Source organism: Bidens hawaiensis, unplaced genomic scaffold (assembly GCF_021521415.1).
Source record: "Bidens hawaiensis isolate Kalapana, Puna unplaced genomic scaffold, B.hawaiensis_p1.1 tig00034286_1, whole genome shotgun sequence".
Lineage (NCBI taxonomy): Eukaryota > Viridiplantae > Streptophyta > Magnoliopsida > Asterales > Asteraceae > Bidens > Bidens hawaiensis.
The window spans coordinates 84,105-109,099 of record NW_027495933.1 but is presented as its reverse complement, the minus strand read 5'-3'; the positions used below and the strand labels follow the sequence as shown (position 1 = coordinate 109,099).

The 24,995-nt window shown below is 36.9% G+C and overlaps 1 protein-coding gene and 2 pseudogenes across 2 annotated transcripts; 2 read left to right on the top strand and 1 right to left on the bottom strand.

The window, feature by feature from the left end:
• Nucleotides 1-471: 471 nt before the first annotated feature.
• On the top strand, nt 472-6,778 carry LOC143586062 (kinesin-like protein KIN-14I; annotated as a pseudogene).
• Nucleotides 6,779-8,459: 1,681 nt separating this feature from the next.
• LOC143586061 (uncharacterized) lies at nt 8,460-11,764 on the top strand (annotated as a pseudogene). The gene is made up of 10 exons (XR_013144646.1): nt 8,460-8,660; nt 8,754-8,835; nt 9,433-9,566; nt 9,641-9,738; nt 9,844-9,932; nt 10,038-10,143; nt 10,289-10,404; nt 10,478-10,548; nt 10,951-11,065; nt 11,556-11,764. The product of XR_013144646.1 is annotated as an uncharacterized LOC143586061 (transcript).
• Nucleotides 11,765-15,010: 3,246 nt separating this feature from the next.
• LOC143586060 (putative polygalacturonase) lies at nt 15,011-19,042 on the bottom strand. Its single transcript, XM_077067694.1, has 6 exons — nt 18,998-19,042; nt 17,559-17,876; nt 16,572-16,692; nt 16,289-16,463; nt 16,133-16,203; nt 15,011-16,032 (listed from the first exon to the last, which is right to left on the bottom strand). The coding sequence occupies exons 1-6, from the start codon at nt 19,007-19,009 to the stop codon at nt 15,353-15,355; spliced, it is 1,377 nt and encodes a 458-aa protein (XP_076923809.1). The 5' UTR covers nt 19,010-19,042; the 3' UTR covers nt 15,011-15,352.
• Nucleotides 19,043-24,995: the final 5,953 nt, after the last annotated feature.

The window sequence follows — 24,995 nt, the reverse complement described above, 5'->3', positions numbered from 1 at the left end:
GCGTACACCACTAATAGAAAGAAATAAATAAATAAATAAATACCCTTTAGTTTAAATAAAAAAAAATAAAAAAGGAAAGTAATTAAAAAAGTCTACAGGACGGCTGGACCTTTAAAGTTGAAACAACCAGTTGAACAACAAGTTAAGTTAAGCGGGCTTATATTCAAATTTAAAAGTTCTTGAAGAATATTAATTTTATTTTAGCACCTTACACTATAAAGCAAAGCCAGCTAAAAATACCAAAAATGCCTCCCTAATATTATTATTGTTATTGTTTTACAGACCAAGCAACCAAGCTTCACAACCCCACCTTTCTTTTTTCTGCAATCATTTATTCATTTATATATATATATATATATGATCTCTTATACCCTTTTCATTCACTTCTGATCTTTGCTTCTAAACAAGTTATGAATTAAACAAGTTAAATTTTAATGTTGGTACATTAAAGATTAAAAAGTTAAGTTGATGATGGCAGCCAATGGTGCATTATCTTTCTCTGTGGCAAATGTAATGGAATCTGTTCTTCAACAACACGATAATAATAATCGACCAGAACTAGATTTGGATTCGCGCAGAGCCGAGGAAGCCGGTATGCATAAATTCTTTAATATTTGGTTTAAGTAATATGCTTGTTACATTGATAATAATATTTGCCTGCCACTTTATTGTAATCGATTTTAATGAGAAATAGCAGACCAATTATAATTTAAAAAAAAATTGATTTTGATAATTAGGATACTGATGACAATTTATATTATATAATAATAATTGGATTATAGCAACAAGAAGATATGAAGCCACTGCTTGGATGAGAAGAATGATTGGGATTGTTAGTGCAAAAGATTTGCCAGCTCAGCCTTCTGAGGAAGAGTTTAGGGTTGCTTTAAAAAGTGGCTTAATTCTTTGCTATGTGATTAACAAGGTTGATCCAGGAGCTGTGACAAAGGTAATTTTTATAAAAAATGTGAATTTTATAATAATATTATTATCAAAGTTTGTAACTTTCTTCAAAGTTGTTTAAAATCTTGAAATTCTTGATCATGTTCAGGTGGTTGAAGGTCCGTGTGATTCGGCTTCTGTGCCGGATGGAGCGGCTTTATCAATTTATCAATGTTTCGAAAACGTTAGAAACTTTCTGGTTGCTGTGGAACAAATGGGATTACCTACCTTTGAAGCATCTGATTTGGAACAAGTATGTGTTTGAACTTTGAATGATGTAATGAATACTTTATGTTTAGTTTCCAGTAAAGTTTATTTTTTTTATATTATTAGGGAGGTAAATCGGCTAGAATTGTGAACTGTATTCTAGCACTTAAATCCTACCACGAGTGGAAACAAACGGGCGCGAACGGGGCTTGGAAATTTGGTGGGAATTTGAAACCAGTTGCGGTTAACAAGAACTTTATTCGCAAAAACTCAGAACCGTTCAAGAATTCGTTGTCAAGGAATGTTTCGATGAATGAAACATCTATGAATACTCAGTTGGTTGAAACCGAGAATAGAAAAATGGTCGGTAACATAGTATTAGTATCCCCAAATTATTTGTTTTTGTTATCGTAGTTAAATGGATAATCTCGATACTTACATTATGCTTCTATGCAGCCTAATTCATCGTTGAATATGCTTGTCCGTGCAGTTCTTATGGATAAGAAACCGGATGAGGTTCCCGTTGTAAGTGTCATTTGGTTATTATTACTGTCTAGTTAACTGATTTTGTGGGGTGTTTAGGAATTGGGATTGTTTACTAATGCTGTTTATCTCATAATGACTGTGCAGCTTGTAGAATCTGTGCTAAATAAGGTCATGGAAGAATTTGAGAATCGAATCGCTAACCAATTTGAATTGGTAAGGCTTTTAGCTGTCACATTTCCCTGTTTAATGTTTCATTAACTTCCATGTTGCCTTTATAATCACACTTTTTTACATCTTTAAAATTTTTTATTAACAGAAAAACGCTGCAGCTAAAGATACCTCTAACGGAAACAAGACCTTTTTAAAAACTGCTTCAGATGAAATAAAGGTTATATTCTTTTCTTTCTTTTAGTATAGTTCTTTTAAAAGACACCATCTTACAGTTATAAAATACATTGTTTGACATTTTTTTTTAATTTTTACTATAAAATTCAAGGTGGAAGACAAGAAACGCGCGGTTGTGAAGAAAAATCAGAACTTTCATGAGAACTCCACCCCTGATGAAGAAAAGAAAAGAAGGCAAATGAAATATCAAGTGCTTTTTGATATGCAAGAAGAAGATATCAAGGTATGATATATTTTGAAGCACTTTCAGTCACTTTATATTAAATCTTTTTACATCTTATGTGATTTGTTGTTTCACAGGATCTGAAACAAACTCTCTCAATCATAAAATCTGGGATGCAGTTCATGCAAATGAAATTCCATGATGAGATTCAGAATTTCGGTATGCTTTATAACATCTCATACGAAAATAAGCAATGCGTTTATTACTTATTCTAAAACCTTGTTATTGTGGATGTTGTTATAGGTCTGCATGTTCATGGTTTAGCCAATGCTGCTTCTGGATATCATAGAGTTCTTGAGGAAAACCGAAAGCTATATAATCAAGTCCAAGATCTTAAAGGAAATATTAGAGTTTATTGTCGGGTGAGGCCCGGAAGGTTGAATTTGCAGAGTGTTGTGGATAGCATAGAAGAAGGAACAATTACCATAAATACCCCTGCCAAATATGGAAAAGGATGTAGATCATTTAACTTCAACAAAGTGTATGGGCCTTTAGCAACCCAAGGTTTGTAAAAATGGCTTTTGGTCTCTGAAGTTTATTATTTATTATTTATTATTTTTGAATTATGTAATTATGTTTTTTTTTTCTGCAGCTGAGGTTTTCGCAGATACTAGGCCGCTCATTCGGTCTGTTCTTGATGGTTACAATGTTTGTATCTTTGCATTTGGTCAAACCGGATCAGGAAAAACACATACAATGGTAAGTTATATTGGGAATTACTTAAAATTATTAAGATGTGACTCAAGATATAAAATGAATATAATTATTTTTCCTTTATATCCAGACTGGACCAAAAGATCTTACAGAGGATAGTCAAGGAGTTAATTATAGGGCGTTAAGTGATTTGTTTTTTCTCGCGGAGCAGAGGAAGGATACCTTTGAATATGATGTGTCTGTTCAAATGATTGAGATTTATAACGAACAAGTCCGGGATCTGCTTGCTACTGAGGGTTTAAACAAAAGATATCCTTTATTTTTTGTTACTGTTTGCAACTTATCTTTAACAGGTCAAACGGGCTAAGCTAGGCCAAATGGGCCGAGTAGTAGTTAGGTGGCAGTTTCAACTCATTTTCTTAAATAAAGGCTAATTTGGGTTATGTCTTATCTTTAAGGGGTCAAACGGGCTATGTTTGGTTGAATGAGTCGAGTAGTAGCTAGGTGGCAGTTTCAACTCATTTTCTTATAAAAAGGTTGATATGGGTGATGCCTTATCTTTAATGGGTCAAATGGGTCGAGTAGTAGCTAGGTGGCGGTTTCAACTCATTTTCTTATAAAAAGGTTGATTTGAGTCATGCCCTGTCTTTAACGGGCCAAACAGGTCGAATGCATTGAAAGTAATCCAAATAGTATACAAATGATGCATAAAATAGAAATAAAAGGCATGTGTTAATCAGCTTAGCACGACCCAAACCGACCTGTTTAGACCCGCACCACACTTACCTGTTTTGAACTGAACCCAACCTGCACGTTTGCCACCTGTACTAATAGTACCACATCTTTTTCTTAGACCTAAGAAAGTTTTCAATAAGTTTACACCAAAACCTCTTGTTAATTCCTTAATCAGGTATTACATTAGAAATCCGTAACAATTCACAAAACGGATTCAATGTCCCGGATGCTAGTCTGGTCCAGGTGGCATCAATGTATAATGTTATTGAGCTGATGAACCTAGGCCAAAGAAACCGTGCGATTGGTGCAACTGCTCTCAATGACCGCAGTAGTCGCTCCCACAGGTCTAATAATCCCTATGAACAATATGTTATTATTGTTATTCTGTTAATCTAATATTTAAACTGCCATTAACTGCAGCTGTTTGACTGTACATTTCCAAGGGAAAGACATAACATCTGGAAATGTTCTTCGTGGTTGTATGCATCTGGTTGATCTAGCTGGCAGTGAAAGAGTTGACAAATCAGAGGTGGCTGGAGACAGATTAAAAGAGGCACAACATATTAACAAATCCCTGTCCGCATTAGGCGATGTGATCTCATCTCTTGCTCAAAAGAACTCGCATGTGCCTTACAGAAACAGCAAACTCACACAACTACTTCAAGATTCACTTGGTAGATAACAATATATATATATATATATATATATATAGATCTTTGAATATACATAAAATAAAAGGATCCACTTACAATAGAGAGGCAAATAAGCGGGCAACAAGCTGCGCCGCTACCCCCTTTTGAATAGCAAAACCGATCCTTTACAAATATTCGTAAAGCTTCAGTTTTTTTCATTCTTTCCTTTTTACTTCCAAGTTTCAATTTTTTTCAATCTTTATTCCTTTTTGTTTTCAAGTTTTTAGTTTTATTCACTCTTACTCTTTTTTGCTTTCGACTTTTCTTTTTTCCAATCTTTACACCCTTTTGCTTTCAAATTTTAACTTATTTTTTAAGTCTTTACTCTTTTTTGCTTCCAATTTTGTTTCTCTCAATTTTTACACCCTTCTGCTTTCAAGTTTTATTTTTTATTTTAAATCTTTACTTCTTTTTGCTTTAAAGTTTTAATTTTTTGTTTTTGTTTTGTATGTGCTACTAGGAGGACAAGCAAAGACATTAATGTTTGTTCATATAAGCCCAGAACTTAATGCTGTTGGTGAAACACTTAGTACACTTAAGTTTGCTGAACGGGTTGCAACGGTTGAACTGGGTGCAGCCCAAGTGCACAAGGATAGTTCAGATGTGAAAGACCTCAAAGAACAGGTCTTATTCACATACCCTTTTCTTCGTAGATCTTTGTTTTGGATTTTTAAGAGACTGTTTAGATTGAAATATATGTTTAATGTTTCAGATTGCAAATCTTAAGGCAGCTCTTGCAAGGAAAGAAGGGGATCAGGAAAACTTGCAACACAAGGTATCTGGAAGTCCAGGGGGCAAACTGTCATCCCGGTCACCTCCTAACTTACAACAGGTAGATTCGTACCCTGAGCCGAAGAATCGTAGGAAACCGAGGACGGATGTAAGCAATGCCGAGGTAATTTTTTAATTTAGTCGCAATGTGGAATATGTCAATGGGTTGACCCGTTAAAAGGTTTAACGCCGAATTCAAATTTTCATGCATACAACATTCTAAAATCTAAATCATACTATATTAAGGTAAAATTATAGTAGTAAGTATGTTTTGGTAATCATAAGATAATTTATTTGTAAATATGTATATGCTAATAATCATATTTTGGGTTGTCATCTCTAGCCCGTTTAAAAACGGGCCATGTTTGGGTTGATCTGTTTATCCGGTTTGTTAAACAGGTCGATCCGTCAACATGTTAACTCATGTTTTTACAACCCACTAGCCCGATTAGCACGCTTACAACTTGATTATACCCAACAGTCCGTTTAGCACATTTGGATAAATAGGCTAAACGGCTGTGTTCCGTTACACGACTTTAAGTATGTGCGGGTTAGAGTTAATGCTTTGACACAAATAAAAGTATGGGCCCTGTTGTTGAACAATTCAACCTGCCAACCCTATACGATTCCCGCCCCTAACGGGCCCATTATCCATCTTTTCAGATTGGCAAGAAATCCCGGATAAGACAGAAAACACAAAGCTTTGATCTAGACGAACTACTAGCAAATTCACCGCAATGGCCTCCAGTAAGCGGTGCAGGAGAAGCATATCTAGAAGGTCATGGTAAACAAACAAGATGCAGCCCGATGCTGGGAAGCCGAAAATGCTGCAATTTCTGATGCATTTTACCAAAAAGATGTTCCGGATTCTTCCAAGTTATACTCAGAACAATCTTACACAATATTTGAAGGTGGAAACATGTTCAAGATTGCGACTACTGAAGGTGTGGATGAGCTTGATGCTGCCACCAGTGACTCATCTGAGCCTGATCTTCTTTGGCAATTCAATCATTTTAAACTGCCAACAATGTCCAAACTTAATAATAATAATAATAATAATAATAATAATAATAATAATTCCAATGGAAAACCAACAAAAAGCCCGGATTTGAGGTAATCCTAGTGACCTTCTTGTTTCAAGTATAGCAAAAATTTGGTTTATTATTATAATAATAATGTTTTGTTAATATATAAACATTAAAACATTACATATTTTATAAAAACGACAAAAAAGAACCTTTGGTACATGTTTTTCGACACGTACCAAAAATGACGTGTTTCAACAAAGACCATTTATAAATCTTGACCTGTAATAAAAAGATTTACATGAATTTACCCACCAAGAATTTAAAATAATTTTGGACGACTTCCAACGTGTTGAAACTCATTTAATATCACTATATATGTTATAATGATTCAGTTTCTATATAACACAAATATGATTAATGGTTTGTCCAACGAAATCAGGTCAATGATTCCAAGACGTCTGCCTTCACCTTCACGAAAAGCAGCCGTAGTCAATGGCCGAGCTCAACCGCCACTGTGCAACGGAAGGCAAGCAACTGGTGTTGAAGTGAAGAAGAAACATGGGAACCGGAAGCAGTGAAGTGTGCTAACATTTTCTTGATTTTTTTTTCCCACATAGATAGTGAGTGAGAGTGATGAGAGGACTTACATATATATATTTTTATCATAAGTTCCTTTTTATTTTTGCGTTTCATGAACTGTGAAATAGTTGTTGTAAATTGTAAATTCCCCAACAAAACCACTTGTGTTTGCTGCAAGGCTCTTTTGACCAACAAAATAAATTTATGACACTTTTCTGTTGGCCTGCAGTTTTCACTTTTATGTCAAAACATAAACATTGTTAATTTCGCCGCGGCGGGTCGATTAAACCCAAAAGTTGAGGCGATAAGTCAATGAGAATTCAGTCGTTTTCGGTTATGTTTGCTATTGTACGGGAACTAAAACCAAAAATAAAAAACAAAAAATATATATAACTTGCGGTGGACCAATAGGGTGGCGTTGGTCGGTAAAACTCAAGCATTGGTAATACATGACCGTTGTCAAGCATTGAGGAGGCTAGTGTATGCAAATTCTGTTGGTTTTCGTTACGTTTGTTGCAGTGCTGGAACTAAAACAAAATCGGAATTCGGTTAGTTTTCGTTACGTTTGTTAGGTTGCTAGAACTAAAACAAAACGTTGTGACTCTACGCGAATTTAGTTGGTGTTACGCCTGGGTGTTTGTAAAACCTGGGTGTTTGTAAAACCTGAGCGTTGTCGGTCAAGGACATTGTGGTGGTAAGTTGACGCGAATTTCATTAGTTTTTGTTTACATTTGTTACGATATGGAAGCTAAAAGAATACAAATGGCGTGGCCCAATAGTATTCCACCACGTGGCCCAATCAAAGCAATTGCGGCACCAAAGTTGTTATTTATACTATATAGATAATAAATATCAATCAATGTTTATAATAAGTAACTAGGTGGTTTACCCCGCATGTTGTTTTGACTGTGAATGAAAATTTAGTTTCATAATTTTTTTTCTTCTCCTTCTAGATCAAAGTATAAAAAAATTAACAATATCATTGAATACCAATACTAACATAAAGTTTAGTTGGTCGAATAGAATAGACAAAGGGATACAATTGAATAACTACAATTTCATTTTATTGTTTCGTTAACCTATGAGAATGAAATACATCATATATTTGTATTGTTTGGTAGACAGAAAAAGACAAAGGAACGAAATGCAAATGACAAAAACACCATTACGTGAAAAACACCAAAATAAAAAATGGTAACTATGGTGGCAAGGACAATGGTGGTGTTGGTGCTAGTGGGGTCGTCGGTGACGCTGCTAGTGAAGTAGAGCGAGATCGTGGTGTCGACAAAGCAGAGTGAAAGATAGAATACCAAAAAAATATACAAAAATTAAAAAGATTAAAATTAATAATAATAATAATCATCATCATCATAATAATAATAACAATAATAAAAGCCAATAAAACTTAAGGATGAGATCGGAACCAAAATCCCGATCCTAAAAATCACAAAATTTTGATACCGGTAGGCGGTATCGAAATATTTGATTCGGTACCGATATTTAAAATAAAATTCGAGAAATACTAGTGACTCAAAGCTTAAGAACGATTTGGTACCGGCGGGACGGGTATGAATAGGTACCAATTCAGAATTTACTCATGCTAATAATAAGTCATTACAATTAGCAGCTGCAAAACCCTAAAAACCCTCTTCTTCCCCCAAAACTGTATATCATTTCTTAGTCAGCTGTAAAACCCTAAACCCTGACTATTGCATATCAATTTTGATTGATTCCAATATGTCTAAACAAGTAATCACTCATGAGAATGACGGCACCTTGGTCAATTTCACCAAGATGCAACTTGATGATGAAGAATTTGACGACGAAGAGGAAGACGAAGAAGAACAAGCTCCTGTCACCTTAGGTTTCGTCGAAAAGCCGAAACATCAATGGCCGCTTCTTCGCCATCTGTTTCCAAGCAAAGCCGGCGGAACACCTGTACATTCACACTCTCATTAATTAATATTATTTAACTTTATACTTCAATTGATATCATATCAGTAGTTTGTTAATTTAATTAATGTTATTTAGGCTTGGCTGAATCCAATTAACTTACCTTCTGGTAAATCATCTCTGTGATATCTGCGGTGAGCCGCTTCGGTTCTTGCTTCAGGTATTAGTTTCTTACATTTTTATTCTTTGTTTGTTATAGTGTTTATACATTATAAGCTTCCAACTTAATTTGTTATGTAGTACATAATTAATTGTGAGTTTGTGACTTTTGTGCTTGATTACATTCTGCTTAACCAAAGCTTTAGGCAATCTAAATAGAGAACCATAGTTCAGTTTACTGGAACCTGGTAATCAAAGCATTAGTGCATTACAGGGATAAATTCTGGTTTAAGAAAGAATTAGGATAGTGGCATATATGTATTTTATGGTGAATACTGAGCTAATGCTTATTTGTGTTTGGGATTACTTCGTTGAATAGCTTAGGCGCATTAGCAGAAACGGATAATTGGTTTGTTGAAAACAGTTTATTTTACTAAGGGTAGACTCGTAACTTTGAATCCACCTAGAATAATCATTTTGAAATAAGCAGTTTCCAACAGCTTGTTTCACGCTAAGATAAAGATGTAATCATACATGCTTTTATTCGTCTAAACTTTATGCAGGCCAGCTGCTTAAAAAGCAATCTCGGACGCCCCTAAGTACCAGAAACTTTAAATGCGATAGTTTTTCTAATAGTTTTTTTATTTTTATTTTGTAGGCTTATGCTCCTCTCTTTGAGAAGGAATCAACATTTCATAGAACTTTATTTGTGTTTATGTGCACATCAATGTCATGTCTTCTCCAAGACCAACATGAACAATGGAAACACCACCCTGAAAAGGGATCCAGGAGGTATTCTTAAATTCATATTTTTAATATGTCGGATTGTTTTATGGTCTCTTTATTAATGGTACTTTTTTATAAAGCATTAAGGTCTTTCGTTGTCAACTTCCTCGCCACAATCAGTTTTACTCTAGTGAAGCACCTAAAAACGATGGCAGTGACAAGCCTTTAGGGACAGCAGGTAGAGAAATTCTGTTTTGATTTAATTTCATTACTTTTTATTTTATATAGTTTCATTTGATCATCTAGATGATTATTTAAAATACTGGTTTCATGGTTATTGCAGCTCCACTTTGTAGCTGGTGTGGTACCTGGAAAGGAGATAAAGTTTGTAGTAATTGCAAAAGAGCACGTTATTGTTCCAAGATGCACCAGGTTGTTACTGCAATGCTAATTTCTGTTATGTTATTTGATTTTATATTTATTTGTTTTGTTTGGTAACTTTGGTCTTTTGTTCCTGTTGTTTTTTTCTTTATGCAGGCCACTCACTGGAGTTCAGCTCATAAGGCCCAGTGTAGAACAATAAACCTTATGTTTCAGCCGTCTATTTTTGGGAGCATCGACTCTTCAGAGGATATACCAAAAGGCTAGTATTCTTTCATTTTATTGTGCATTTTGCTTATTTTTGATTTTGAATCATTAAGTGTCTGGTTAGAATTATGTGGTCAGGTGCTTATAATGGTTTCCATAAATTATACTTTACTTGTTATTTATATTTTGATTCTAAACAGCTGCAGGCAATGCTACCTGGCCAGAATTTGAGATCGTCAATGAGGATGAATCTGAGTTTGACTCTGAAGTGTCAAACGTCAAAGCGTATGGAAATGCATTACGTAATGATAATGAGGTATAAACTTTTTATTGAGTACTTTATTATGTGCATATCGCTTACTTACAAATTTTAATCTTTTTTGCTGAAGGATGAAGGTGATGCAAAGAGTTGGGCATGCTTTACCCAAAGAATATCCCGGGCCCCAGAACAAGTTTTAAGGTGATCTGATGTTTTGAATAATATGATCTAGGAGGCATTATGCGTTAAAAATACATTTAGGACAACTTTCAACTTGTTTCTTCCCTTTATATTTTTAACCCATTTGACCTATTAGGAATGGAGCATAACCCGAGTCGACATACTAATAAGTAAATGGGCCATATCTGCTTACTGTAATTGAATTAAAAAACAGTATGCTATTAAATTGCTACCGTTTTGTAGCTAAGAGGCTATAGACGTTCATGTCAACTGTAGGGTTAGAATCTCAAAATGAAAAAAAACGAACTTTTTAGTTAATATGGATGTTCATTATTGTGGATATTAATTATTGAATAACGGTTAGACAAAATAACATTTGAGATGTCTCATGTGGGTTAATTTGTTGTTTGGTTACTGTTGCAGGTATTCCAGACATGAGACTTCTAAACCGTTGTGGCCCATGTTAAGTGGCCGTCCATCAAAAGCTGATATACCTAAATGCAGTTCATGTGGCGGTGACCAGGCTTTTGAGTTTCAGGTGATGTACTTCATTTTCTTCAGCTTCTGTAGATGTGGGAAAGTTGACCCATTTGCTTATGAATGTGTCAATTTGGGCCGTGTTCTTTCTGGACCAAATAAAAAAATAGCTAAACAGCGAATGGGCTGAGAGTCATCCCAAAGAATATTTTTAATGAATACAATCTCTTGACCTGCATTATCCAAAGATATAACTTAAAATAATATAGTTTTTCTAGTCTTAAATACATCATTTTTTTAATTCCTGGAAAAACTGTTTCCCTGTCATCTTTTGTTTCCTGGTTATAGTATATCGATTGCAAAATGGTAAATGCAAAGTTAACCGCATACAATGGCAAACCATGAAAGTTCATTACATTTTTGGTAGTAATAAAGTAATAAACCCTTGACTTCACTAAAGTCAAGATAACGGGCAAAAGGTGTTTAGAGGTCAACCTAACCCGACTTGGCTGTTTTGACACGTATTAAATCAATCTCCATGTCTTGTGCAGATTTTGCCGCAGTTGCTTTACTACTTTGATGTTAAGAACGAGTCCAACTCGCTTGATTGGGCAACCATTGCTGTGTATACATGTGAAGCTTCTTGTGATGGAAGTCTGGCTTATGAAGAAGAATTTGCTTGGGTTCAGCTCACTTCTCAATCAAGATAACTCTCTTTTTCACTTACTATAAGATTATATTATCTCATTTTCTTTATATTTTTTTACTAATCATGTCTATCCTTTCTTTTTCATCTTATTCAGTATGATGAATTTGACTCTTTTTTGTTGAAATTGTTATTTTGTTTTTGTGTTTTACTACATTTATAATGATGTTTTAAGCCTTAAATCTTACTAAGTATGTTTTTGTCACTGTTTTTTAGGGATGATGTATAGCCTTCTAAGTATGCATCCGATTCGCTCATGCGAAATTCAGCACAAAACACGGCTAATAATTAAAATGCTTTTAAAAAGTTTCAAAGTACAAACGTTTTTGTATCAACATATAAAAACAAGATACGTGCTATTATTTTATTATGCATGCGGCATATTCGTCACAATAGTCAAGAATTCTTAGCGATATCGAGCTGGAACAACATGTTCTTCCTTCAATTCAAGGGCAAAGAATTCACATGACAGTGAAAAGGGTTCAAGAATCTTTTGTAAGGACTAAAATCATTTACTTTAGCTTTGTAAAGTTTTTATAAATAAAGTCAAGATACATATTTGGTGGTATGTACAATGGCAACCTTACGTTTGACATGTCAAACTTATGGTAAATGATAAAAGAGTGACATCCAAATATTTGTGAAAGAAGGAATATTTGTTGGTACAAAGACGACGAATACAGTGGTCCGAACTTATAAACAAGTGTCCAATCAATACAACTATAATTTTCTTTTGTAATAAAAGGTTGCATGTGACACCTACCCCATTTTTCAGAAACAATGTTCCCTTGGCATTATTTATATTTTGTAAAACCATACTAATACGAAAAATTTATACCTTTACATAACACAAAAACCTATCGTGCACATTTATTCCAAGCCCGAACACGAATCTATTAATACAAGGTATACATGATAAGACACGAATCTGTTGGATAATCAGAGAAGGGTTCGGTCGTTCGGTGGCTGGTGATGCCACTGCAACTACGAGGAGGCCGGACTGCTGGATAATCGGTGGATCGGAAAATCAAAGGGCTGCGACTACCAAAGATCCGGAAAAGGGGAATCGGAGAAGGGTTTGTGCGTCATATGCTTGATGATGGATTAGAATGATGTGCATGTTAAATTGTTTGGTATAAAAATTTTAGGGTTACCTATTTAAGGTATATATTATATAACATATTATATTATTATATATTTTTATTTATAAAAAAAATATAATCAGGTACTAACCGTTTACATATTTAGTACACGAAACTTGTTAGGTTGTGTGTTATGGTGGGAGGCTTCGAAGCCCCTCCACAGCGCCACGTGGGCACTGGGGGTTTCGAAGCCCCAGGGCATAATGCCCCTCTATGATGAGGGGGGCTTCGAAGCGCAGCCTTTTTTCTTTTTTTTTTCATAAAACAAAAAAACCAATACAATAATATATAATACAACAATTAAAAAATACAATAACACTAAAATACAAAATAAAAATAAAAAACCCTACAAATAAAAAAATAAAAATAATGTTCGTCGTCGCCATTTGCATGTTTGGCCAATATCTTTGCTTTTCTTTTTTCCGTCATCGCCCGCGACACAAGATCTAGATGCGATAGATCTTTTGTGATGAGCTCGAATTCCTTTTGTTGCTTTCGCTTCAAGTGCATCGCTTTGTATTCCGCAAGCATCGCCTTTCTTTCTTCGTGCATTTTCATGAGGCCCTCCTGATTTTGTTTTTTAATGTTGGCAATGTCGGCTAGCCTCAGCTCCAAGTTTTCAAGATGCGAGCTCATGTCGGAACTCTTAGAGGATGTGGTTCTGGACGAAGATCCTCCACCTCTAGCCGCTGCCTTGGCTTTATCTCTTCCTACCGGCCGTGGCAACTCATCCGGTTCGTCAAAAATTAATTTCGGATCCAACTCGTTTAGATTAAATTGACAATGGCCATCGGACATGGGCTGAGACGGCGATTGATTGGCCGAAGTAGACGTTGTCTTTGACCGTTTGGACGGTCGCGGTGGTGATGATGTCGGGACCGTATGCCACTTTGGCGAGCTTATGCATTGTCTCCAAATTTCCAACATGCTAAAATCTTTATTATAAAGGGCCTTGTATTGTTTTAAGCAAGCCTCCAACACATCGGCAACGCTCATGCCGCCTTTTCTGTTGTTCACAACACGGGTGTGAACAGCTGTGAAGTCGGTTATTTTTGTGCGTAATGACTTCCATTTGTTGTAGACGGAATCATTCCCGTGATAAACTCCTCAACCCATTAAAGCAAAGAACTTGGTGCGTATTTGTACCCAAAACTCCGGCGAATGTTTTCCGTCACCTTCGATACATATAAAAGCTTAGTATTAGTAAACAAAAAAATATAACATGGAAAACATATAAATATTTTTATAATATACCTTGAATCGCGTCTTCGGAAGAGTCGATCCACGCTAACGCTAATGCCAACGCCATTTCCTCGTTCGCTTCCCACATTTGTCTTTTGACCTTTTCGGTTGTTCGAACGTCACCCGGGTTCTTTTTTTATGACTTCTTTTTGGACGTCGGACTTGCATTTCGGGTACTGCCGTTTCGGGTACTTGCGTTTCGGGTATTTGGGTTTGTGGTGCTTGCGAGGACGTATACGGCATTGGCGCCCGAAAGAACATATCGGGGGTAAACGGTGGCATGGGTGGAGGAATCATCGGTCGTTGTTGGTTTGCATAGAGCGGGTTGCTAAGTTCGACGTTATTTGCGAGCAAACTAGCCCACCACATACAACTCGGATCCCACGGGTTTTGGCTTGAGTTCGGGTTTGGGTTCGGTGTTGAACTTGAGCTCGTGTTCGGGCTTGGGTTTGGATTTGAGTTAGGATTCATGGTTAATTTGTTTTTGGTGTGTAGATGGTTAATTTTGATGTGAAGATGAAAGTTGTTTGAGTAAAATTGAGAAAAAGGTTTGAATTTATATAGAAATGTTAATTATTAATTTTTTTTAACGGCTCTTTTGATGACTGTTAGGGTTCGCACCTCCACGACGCCCATAGCACACAGCCTTAAAACCATACCCGTTACCTGTTAAAGTCGTGTAGATTTGCATCATGTATCATGTCTAAATTGCCATCCATACTCATATATAAATATAAACTGTAGTCATTAGATAAGTGCCAATTATAAACTGCTCTTATACACATAGTTAAAGTAACTGTGGTCCATTATCCATAGGCAACATCTGCAGATATTATTCTTTCCATTTCTGGAAACTTTTCAACAACATTGTCTTGATCACAAAACACTATAATTTAAAAGCTTTATGCAACTTCCCCTAACATTAAACAATCTTGAATTCAAAATCCGATAATGAAATTTACATTCGCAATGCAGTTGAAAAGAAAGATATAACATGATGAATGATGAAATATGTATAAGAAAAGAAAGCCGCTACAAAACTTTTCTTACACACGAAAATAAAAATGAAAACGAAAACGAACAAGGCTGTACACAAACCATACCTCCACATGCCGAAATAATCCATCCTACCGCTTCTATAATTGAACTCGAGCAGCAGTATCATCTTAAAGATTCCTCATTCGACTTGAAAATCAACAGAACGCACGTTCCACCAACAAATGATATGTTTTTTTTGTTTAAATTTAAATGTTTATAATCATAAGACAGCAACAAGATTATGTGATTTAGGATATGATAACGAAAAGCAAACCGAAGAATTTGAAGGAATTGATTGGAGTTCAAGGCAAGGCACCGGTGACACGTTTTCTGAAAAGCCCGACACGTTAGAACACTCCCAAGGTGAAACCGAGCCCGAGCCCATTAAAGCAAATGAGATATTGGAAAGACAGATTGAAGTAAATGGAGATTCATAAATACCGAGAAATTCCCCGGCTTTTGTGATATTCACACCGACCATATTCTTAAAACTGATTTCTTTAACGATCGGTAACGCTTCAGGGTCGTATTTGTCATCCGGATGGGAGTTAACATCACCAGTCAATAGGATTGCCAGAGTGACGTTTTTGAAGCCGATATCTGAAACAAAAATGTCTTTGATGTAACCACCTCTGCCTTTTGAGGTCAGTAGTGAGATTCCGGTCATGGAATCGTGTAATTTAAGGTTTTCAAGCAGTATCTCAGAGACGCCACCTGACATTTCACTACCGATAGACAAACCCGAGCCTGTAAAAGATTGAAGACGGACCCCCCTGACGTGCACGTTTGTAGTTGGCTTACCGTATGTGATTCCGTACTCATCCCAACCACTTTTTAAAGATATTGCATCGTGACCCGAGCTAATGTTGCTATTTTCAATGCAAACACTGTCCGAAGAATCTGAATGATTGCATTAAAAACCATCATCATACATAAAATTAAAAAATATATATATAAAAAACTGAGAAAAAAAAATATATAATAAAGATTTATGGTGTACCTGGAACTATGCCACTTGTGTAAGGTGATTCAGCAGGGGATAATGCGCTTATATTTTGAACACGAATGTTACTGAAACATTAGCACAAAAACAAACTCATTAAGTTGTATCCTGATAAACTTTTATGTGATTGTTAAAAAAAATTAAAATTAATACCTGCAATATGCAGGATGAATAGTCCACGCAGGCGGATTTAAGAATGTAATATTGGAGATAACAATGTCCTTAGAGTTAACAAACTCAACAATATGAGGACGGCTGTGATTCAACGTATTAGAATTGAAACTATCCCACCATATAGAGCCCTGCCCGTCAATGGTTCCATTGTCACCTGCACATGTTTCCCAGATTTGTTAGCAGATTATAATAAAAGATAAAAAAAACTTTAATCTTTTGTTAAAAAAAATGGAACGGATATACTGAGAGAGAAGTTATGTGCCTGTAATAACCACATCGTTAAGATTTTCTCCGGTGATCAAACTACGGTATCTTTGACCCGGGAGATCAATTCCCCGACCATAAGAAGGTAAAGGATCAACAACCTTCCAATGATCAATATCCTACAAAAATAAATGAAAAAGGTATCTTAAAGTAAAATATTTATGCAATTTAAAGAAATGTAAATAAATACAACGCTCTTTCCGATTTAGTGTAAAAACAAATATCAGTTGGTGTTTGGATCAGTTTCCAGCGTTTAAGAAACTTGCATTTGCTTTTATTATCCGTAAAATTTAATATATACACTTATTTTTTATCTATTTCTTTGTTAGATAACCAATAAAAGTGTAAATGAGCAAAGCCACTCAAGCTCAAGCATGTGTATATGCTCATTTTACAAACAAGCACAAGCCCGGGCTTCACTTATCAAGCTCGAGTAAGCTCGCAAGCCTATTATTTACATAGCTTTTATTTAATATATAAAATATATATTTACATAATTGTTATAATAATAATTATTATTATATATAAAATTATAATGATAAGTATATATAAATAAATCAGTAAATAAATAATAAACAAGTCAAGCTTAAGCTGAGCTTGTGCTTGAAACATTTCACAAGTCAAGCTTGAGCCTAGGCAAACTCAGGCTCAACTCTGCTCATTTACACCCCTAATAATCTAAAATTCTGAATAAGTCTAGCACTTAACATGGTTAAAAGTGATTATTTTACACCTTAAAGTATCAAAAGAACATCCAGACAGTAACTCCTAGACCAAGTGTTATTACAAATATTATCCATAATCGAATATCATATAATCACTTTAAATTGGGTAAAATCTAAATTGATACAGATAAAAATTAAATTCAAAACACAGTATACTTCCTACACTGGTTTTTCATCAAAAATCAGATTATCATTGACCCATCTGATCGACCCGGCCCATTTTAACCCAAGGACAAATAAAACCAAGTAAAAAACCAAACCTGGGATCCAAGAATAATGGCTTCCTTTTCAAGAAAGAGTGTGAGATGGCTAGTAAGGTTGAAACTTCCCGTGAGCCATTTTCCCGAGGGCACATACAATTGGGCACCGCCTTTATCGGTGAAAGATTTAAGATAAAAAATCGCATTTTGAAAAGCAACCGTATTTAAAGTCTTCCCATCACCAACAGCACCAAACTCTAATATGGAAACGCTATGCGGGCGAGGAACTAAATGTTTTTCAGAATTACACTCGCCTTGTTCATTGCTATAGAGCTCAATAGCATTACTTGCTGCTGTTAGAAGCAAAAGCAATACCACCTGAAAAAAAGAAACAAAAAGAAAAAGGTAAAGAAAGATTCACATTTAGAGTTCAACTATGCAACAGTGGTTTTTTCTACTTCAAGAAAGATGCATCTGCTTTCTTTTTTAGTACCAATTGTTGTGCCACTTTCAGCAAATCATATCCTACGTGGCTTTTAAAAAACATCCTCAAATATTAAAAAAAAATAACGAAAACAAAGCCAGGTTCCGCAGGTTTCATCTCTTATGTTCAAGAATTCTCATTCCACCAAAAAGAAAAGGTACCCAAAGTAGCTAAAGGTTATAAATTTAGTATAAAAATCATTAACTTAAGGCAAAAATTCCCTAACAGTCAAAAAGACATAAAAGAAACTGAAATCTATCTAGAATTTACGGCCCACCGAGGTTTTCTTGCGTACCATGCCATAAAAAGATGAAATCAATCAAATCATATGATAAAGAACAAATTTTGAAACTTAAATCAATTTTGATTGAAGCTAAATAATCAACATACTTGTAGATACATGAAAAAGAATATACATTTGATCATGTTATGTTAATCCCTTGATATAAAATTATATTCAACCTTAATTACACTAATAACAAACCAAATCTCAAAAAAAAAAATGTGTGCATAAACCAAAATCAACCAAAACAGATAGATCAAACACATTGTGTGATAATGGTGTTCAAATCCATTTACCCCTTTGATTTAATCAAGTAAATCCAAGAAAATAATAATAATAATAATAATAATAATAATAATAATAATTAATTTGACCCTTGTGGTGAAGACCAGCAAATCAATCTGAGTCAAATCCTATACAGATCAATGTGAACAAATCAAATCAAAATGTGGAACCACAAAATCAAAATCAAAATCAAAGATCAGATCCATGTTTCACATCACCCAGATTCTTGAAACAATGAACCCAACAAACCCCACCAAAAAAAATCCAAACTTTCTCCATTACAAGGCCCAAATTGTGAAGTTGAGATCAAGAAAATGGATCTTGAGGAAAACCCATGAAAATTAAGACCGAAAGGTTGAATCTTTGTGATCAAGAAGGAAAACCCAGGTGGGAATTGGGTGATTTGTGAAGCAATTTGATGAAAAAACAAAGAAACAACGTACTTACTAGCCTCTTCATGGGGTGGAGATTGCAGAAGAAGAAGAAGAGGAAGAGGAAATGAAGAATCTTGAGAGAGATTGAAGGAGTAGGATGATGCCCATTAAGTGAGTAAACCCAAAACAAAGAAATAGAAACGTATGGTTATAGAAAACGACAGCACTAATACAATAAAAGACACCCACCTCCTTCTAGAGGTGCACAAACCGGTTTTTTTAAAAAAACCGGTTCGGTTATTAACCGGACCGGTTAATAACCGGTTTTTTCTGTCAAAACCCTAACCGGTCTAATAAACCGGTTTTTTTATTAACCGGTTTTTTTTTTTTTTAAATTTCGCGTTTTCAAATACGAATATTTGTTTTTTATATTTTGTACTTAATGAAGACCATTATTTTTTCACAGTATAAACAAACCGGTAACTACAAGGCAAACCGGTAACTACAAGGCAAAACGGACTGACCGAAGCCATTCTTTGCTTTCGTTGTTAGGGTTCTTTGCTTGGAAGATGAGTATGAGTGTGTGTTGGTGAATGTGTTTTCAACAAACCAAAGATTAAAAACACATAACTTTCATTTATAGTTTTTACATTAAAAATACAAACATTAAATCGTTATCGCATATTCGTAACTCAAAAATACAAACATTAAATCATTAACACTGAAGAAATCTCTGCCAAGAACTGTTGTTCATGATTTAACTCAAAAATACAAACATTAAATCGTGAACTAGCAGATGCTCCTGTTGTTCCCAATCGCAGTTTGTTCATGATTTGCCTCCATGTTTGCTGTTTCTTTAACTAAATTAGAAAAATCCAAATCAACAAGTAAATAAGAGCACATATTAGGAAAAAGAATGCTTAGACACGATTACATGAACAACTTGCTGTTTCTTACTCATGATTTGCCTCCATGTTTGCTGTTTCTTTAACTAATTTTCTTCGCTACCCGATCCCGAGCTATTTCTTAGGTAATCGTCGTACGCGGCTTCTTCATCGGTCATTGGTTGAGTGTGTCCTTCATTGACCTCGTCTTCATACAAGCCCGCTTCATACTCCATTTCCCCCTCGAGTGAGCGTTGATGTTGTGCCCTATCTAAAGAGTCCAAGTAATCCTTGTAGCAAATCGACATCTCTATAGCTGGTGCAGTGAGTCGAGTCCTCCTAATCGATATAACCCTGCCAGAAACAGAAAAAGCAGACTCCGAAGCTACCGTGGAAGCTTGGACCGTTAGTAAATCTTTGGCCATGGCGGCGAGTGTAACACCCCGACCAAAGGCGGATTATACATCGGGGCGCCACATATTGTTTCATTACTCGTGACACTATTGGTGTCAATATTTATTAATACACATTTTATCGCGCACGCGCAGCGGGGAAAATAAAGAACATAAATCAAACATAAATCAATATATTATAAATTATAACATTCAAACAACATTAACTTGTCTTGATACATTTTAATTCTAGGTCCAAAAGTAAAAACGTCCTACGTGTCCACAAGCTCCAAAACAGCTACTGCAAACCTGAACATGTGTTAAAATAAACGTCAAACACTTGCGTGTTGGTGAGAAATCAAGTTTAATACAATACATAGATAACAATAAATCTGCGCGCAACATGTGTATGTCTGGTTTTCAACAAGGGTGTAATCTGATCGGGACCAACTCTAAGAGACAAGACTGCCAGTGCTCACAATTGAGCTCACAAACAAGACTAACTGTGCATGTGTATACAAAAGAGAAAATCATAAACGATAGTTCTCCCGTGTTCATCTAATGGTACCATGAAAACTGCGGAATAGACCGTCAATACGGTTAATGATCCACACATACAAATAAACAGCCAAGTCTACGTCCTCAACACATGGGATACTGCGCGACTAAAGTTCATAAACAGTTTAAGACTCAAGTTTTGTATGAACACATGAACATCCCAAAGCATTTAAAATAAAAAGGGATTAGATACGAGATAACTCACTTGATAAACGATGCGGTGTAAGATAAAGCAAGAACCAACTTTAAACAAGCACAAGTTAACCTATAATTAAAGATTATTGTTTTAACGATTGGTTTTAAGTCTTGATTATAAGTTAGCATAATTAATAAGTAACTTAAACAAATTATTATATATATATATTACCGGAAAGGCAAGGCAGAACGGAGGCAGAGAGGAGGCGGCAGAAGGACAACGGCAGAGAGCAAAAAGGGAGGAAGAGATAATAAGAGAGATTAAGTGTTTGTGTGTGATGTGTTATGAAAATATTATTATTATTTATAGGAAAACCCTAGGAGACATAAACCCTAGAAAAAGGGGAAAAGATTTCAAAAAGTAAAAGAAAAGATATCAACGGTAAAAAGTTCTGAAAAGTAAAGATATCAAAAGATATGGCAGCTGCAGAGGCAAGATAAAGCTGACAGCGAACAGTAAAAAGGCATGGGCAGGTCAGATAAAGGTACTGGTCAAGCATGGCAAAAGCAGATCTCAAAAGATAATGTCAGTCACTTTATCTGCCAACCAATGGGGTTGGTGCGCATGCTGCGCCGAAAGTAACTATTCAGACATAAAGCAGATTAGGTCAACAACACAAAAGATAAGACAACACAAAAGCAAACGGCTAGATTAAACAGAAGAAAAACTCAAAGGGTTAAGCGCGGGAAGGCTGAGTGCGCGAGCGCGAAGGCTGGCACAACAATCCTTAGCGCACTGCGGGAAGAATCACAAATCCTTCGCGTGCTGCGTGAAGAACAAGAATTCTAAGCGCATCGCGGGAAGAACATACATTCTTAGCGCATTGCGGGAAGAACATGCATTCTTAGCGCGCTGCGAGAAGAGTTCTCTTCACGCATCGCAGGAACAAGATGTCTTCACGCAGGCTTCCTATGTAAGGAGTCTGGCGCGTGGAGCTGCAGACATCCTTAGGCGGGAAGAACCAAAGGACAAGCAAAGAGTTAGAAGAAAAAGAGGAAACAAGGCTTAAGGGCGGGACAGCGACAAGAGGGAACAGAAGGCGGAAAGAGAGAAGAGGGATGGGACGGCGGAAAGAAAGAGAGAGAGAGGCGGGAAGGAAAATATATATATATTATTATTAAAAGTAAAATATAAGTATAAATAAATATTAAATTATAAAAGAAAGAGATCGGATAAGAGAAACGGGTACCTGGGTCGGGTCGGATCAGGGCAGATGTCACAGTCTCCCCTACTTTAAGAAATTTCGTCCCGAAATTTATCTCGAAGTAGGTTGCGCAGAGAACAGGTGCGGGTACTTGATCTTCATTTGATCTTCCCTTTCCCATGTAAACTCGGCTCCGCGCTTGGACTCCCAACGAACTTTCACGATAGGGATACGACTGCGCTTGGTTTGCTTAACCTCGCGATCCATAATCTCAACAGGCTTCTCAACGAAATGCATAGATTCATCAATTTGAACTTCATCAAGTGGAATGTGAAGGTTCTCGTCAGCTAAACACTTCTTGAGATTGGATACATGGAACGTTGGATGCACATTACTGAGCGCGGGCGGCAGGTCAAGTCTGTAGGCAACTTTTCCCACACGCGCGAGAATCTTGAATGGACCAACATAACGAGGAGCAAGCTTACCCTTCTTCCCAAAGCGGACAACACCTTTCCAAGGCGACACCTTGAGGAGAACAAGATCACCAACTTGAAATTCGAGAGGCTTTCGCCTACGATCTGCGTAACTCTTCTGTCGGCTTCGGGCAGTCAGCAGATGATCACGGATCTTGGCGATTTTATCGGTTCTCTTGAACAAGTTCGGGTCCTGTGATTTGAGTTTCACCCACTTCGCTCCAACAGATCGGGGAGCGGCACTTACGACCGTAAAGTGCTTCAAATGGGGCCATACCAATACTGGAATGATAGCTGTTATTATAAGAGAACTCGATCAAAGGCAGGTGCGAATCCCAATTACCTCCAAAATCAAGAACACAAGATCGGAGCATATCCTCAAGAGTTTGAATAGTTCGCTCAGACTGACCGTCAGTCTGAGGATGATATGCCGTACTCATGTCCAAGCGAGTTCCTAGCGCAGATTGGAGAGATTTCCAAAAGCGAGATATAAAACGGCCATCGCGATCGGATATGATGCTCAAAGGAGTACCATGGCGGCAGACAATATCCTTGACATAAAGCTGCGCGAGTTGCTCAACACGGTAGTTTTCACGAATGGGCAGGAAGTGAGCAGACTTAGTCAATCGATCCACTATTACCCAAATGCTATCATGTTTGCTTGCTGTCAAAGGTAACTTGGTAATAAAGTCCATCGCTACACATTCCCATTTCCACGTAGGAATTTCTGGTTGTTCGAGCAAACCAGATGGGCGTTGGTGTTCAGCTTTAACTTTAGAACAAGTCAGGCACTTAGCTACGAACATAGCAATATCCTTTTTCATACCGGGCCACCAATAAGTTATGCGCAAATCCTTGTACATCTTATCAGCGCCGGGATGAATAGAATACCGAGATTTGTGCGCTTCACACAGGATATCAGCGCGAAGATTCTCATCAAAGGGAATCCAGATGCGATTAAGATAGCAGAGAATTCCACTCAGATTAGGGACAAAGAGTGCTTCCGAGCCACACGCTAACTCGGCGCGAAGTTTACCATTACTGATGGATGCGCGCTGCGCGTCACGAATACGCGATTCAAGGTTGCTTTGAATCGGCGCGAAGTGAAGATGCGTGCGCGGCAAAATACAGTTAAGCTGGCAGGGTTTTCGGCTGAGCGCATCGGCTACCACATTAGCCTTACCAGGATGATACCGGATCTCACAATCGTAATCGCTGATGAGTTCGTTCCATCGGCGTTGTCTCATGTTAAGTTCCTTTTGATCAAAGATATGCTGAAGGCTTTTATGGTCAGTGTAGAGGATACACTTAGTACCATAAAGGTAGTGTCTCCAGATCTTCAAGGCAAAAACAACTGCACCAAGTTCGAGGTCGTGAGTTGTATAATTCTTCTCGTGAACCTTGAGTTGCCTCGATGCGTAAGCGATAACCTTGCCTCGTTGCATAAGAACACAACCGAGACCTTGGTTGGAGGCATCGCAGTACACGACAAAATCATCATTACCCTCAGGTAGTGCAAGAACAGGAGCTTCACACAACAAACGCTTGAGCGTTAGAAAGGCTTCTTCTTGCTTCGAGCCCCAAATATACGGTTTACCTTTGTGCGTCAGAGCTGTTAAAGGCAAAGCGATCTTCGAGAAGTTCGAAATGAAGCGCCGGTAATAACCAGCTAAGCCCAGAAAGGAACGGATCTCAGAAGGAGAGGATGGCGTAATCCAGTTCTTGATTGCTTCAATTTTGGATGGGTCAACATGAATACCCATCTTGTTAACAACATGGCCAAGAAACTGTACTTCATCCGACCAAAATTCACACTTGGAAAGCTTAGCATAGAGCTGCTCGGTTCGGAGCTTTTGCAACACCAACCGAAGATGTTGCTCGTGCTCGGCCTTGGTCTTAGAATACACCAGAACATCATCGATAAACACGATCACGAATTTATCCAAGAAAGGCCTACACACCCGATTCATTAGATCCATGAAAACGGCGGGTGCGTTGGTTAGACCGAAGGACATGACCAAGAATTCAAAATGGCCATAACGAGTTCGAAAAGCAGTCTTCGGAACATCTTCATCGCGGATGCGCAACTGGTGATAGCCAGAGCGGAGATCAATCTTCGAGAAACAAGAGGCACCTTGGAGTTGATCAAAGAGGTCGTCAATACGCGGTAAGGGATACCGGTTTTTAATGGTGAGTTTGTTCAACTCGCGGTAATCAATACACATGCGAAACGATCCATCTTTCTTTTTAACGAACAACACCGGAGCACCCCAGGGCGAAGAGCTAGGGCGAATGAATCCTTTAGCAGTCAACTCTTGAAGTTGGCTTGCCAATTCTTGCATCTCAGCGGGTGCAAGACGATAAGGAGATTTAGCCACGGGGGAAGCGCCAGGGACAAGATCAATACGAAACTCGACTTCACGA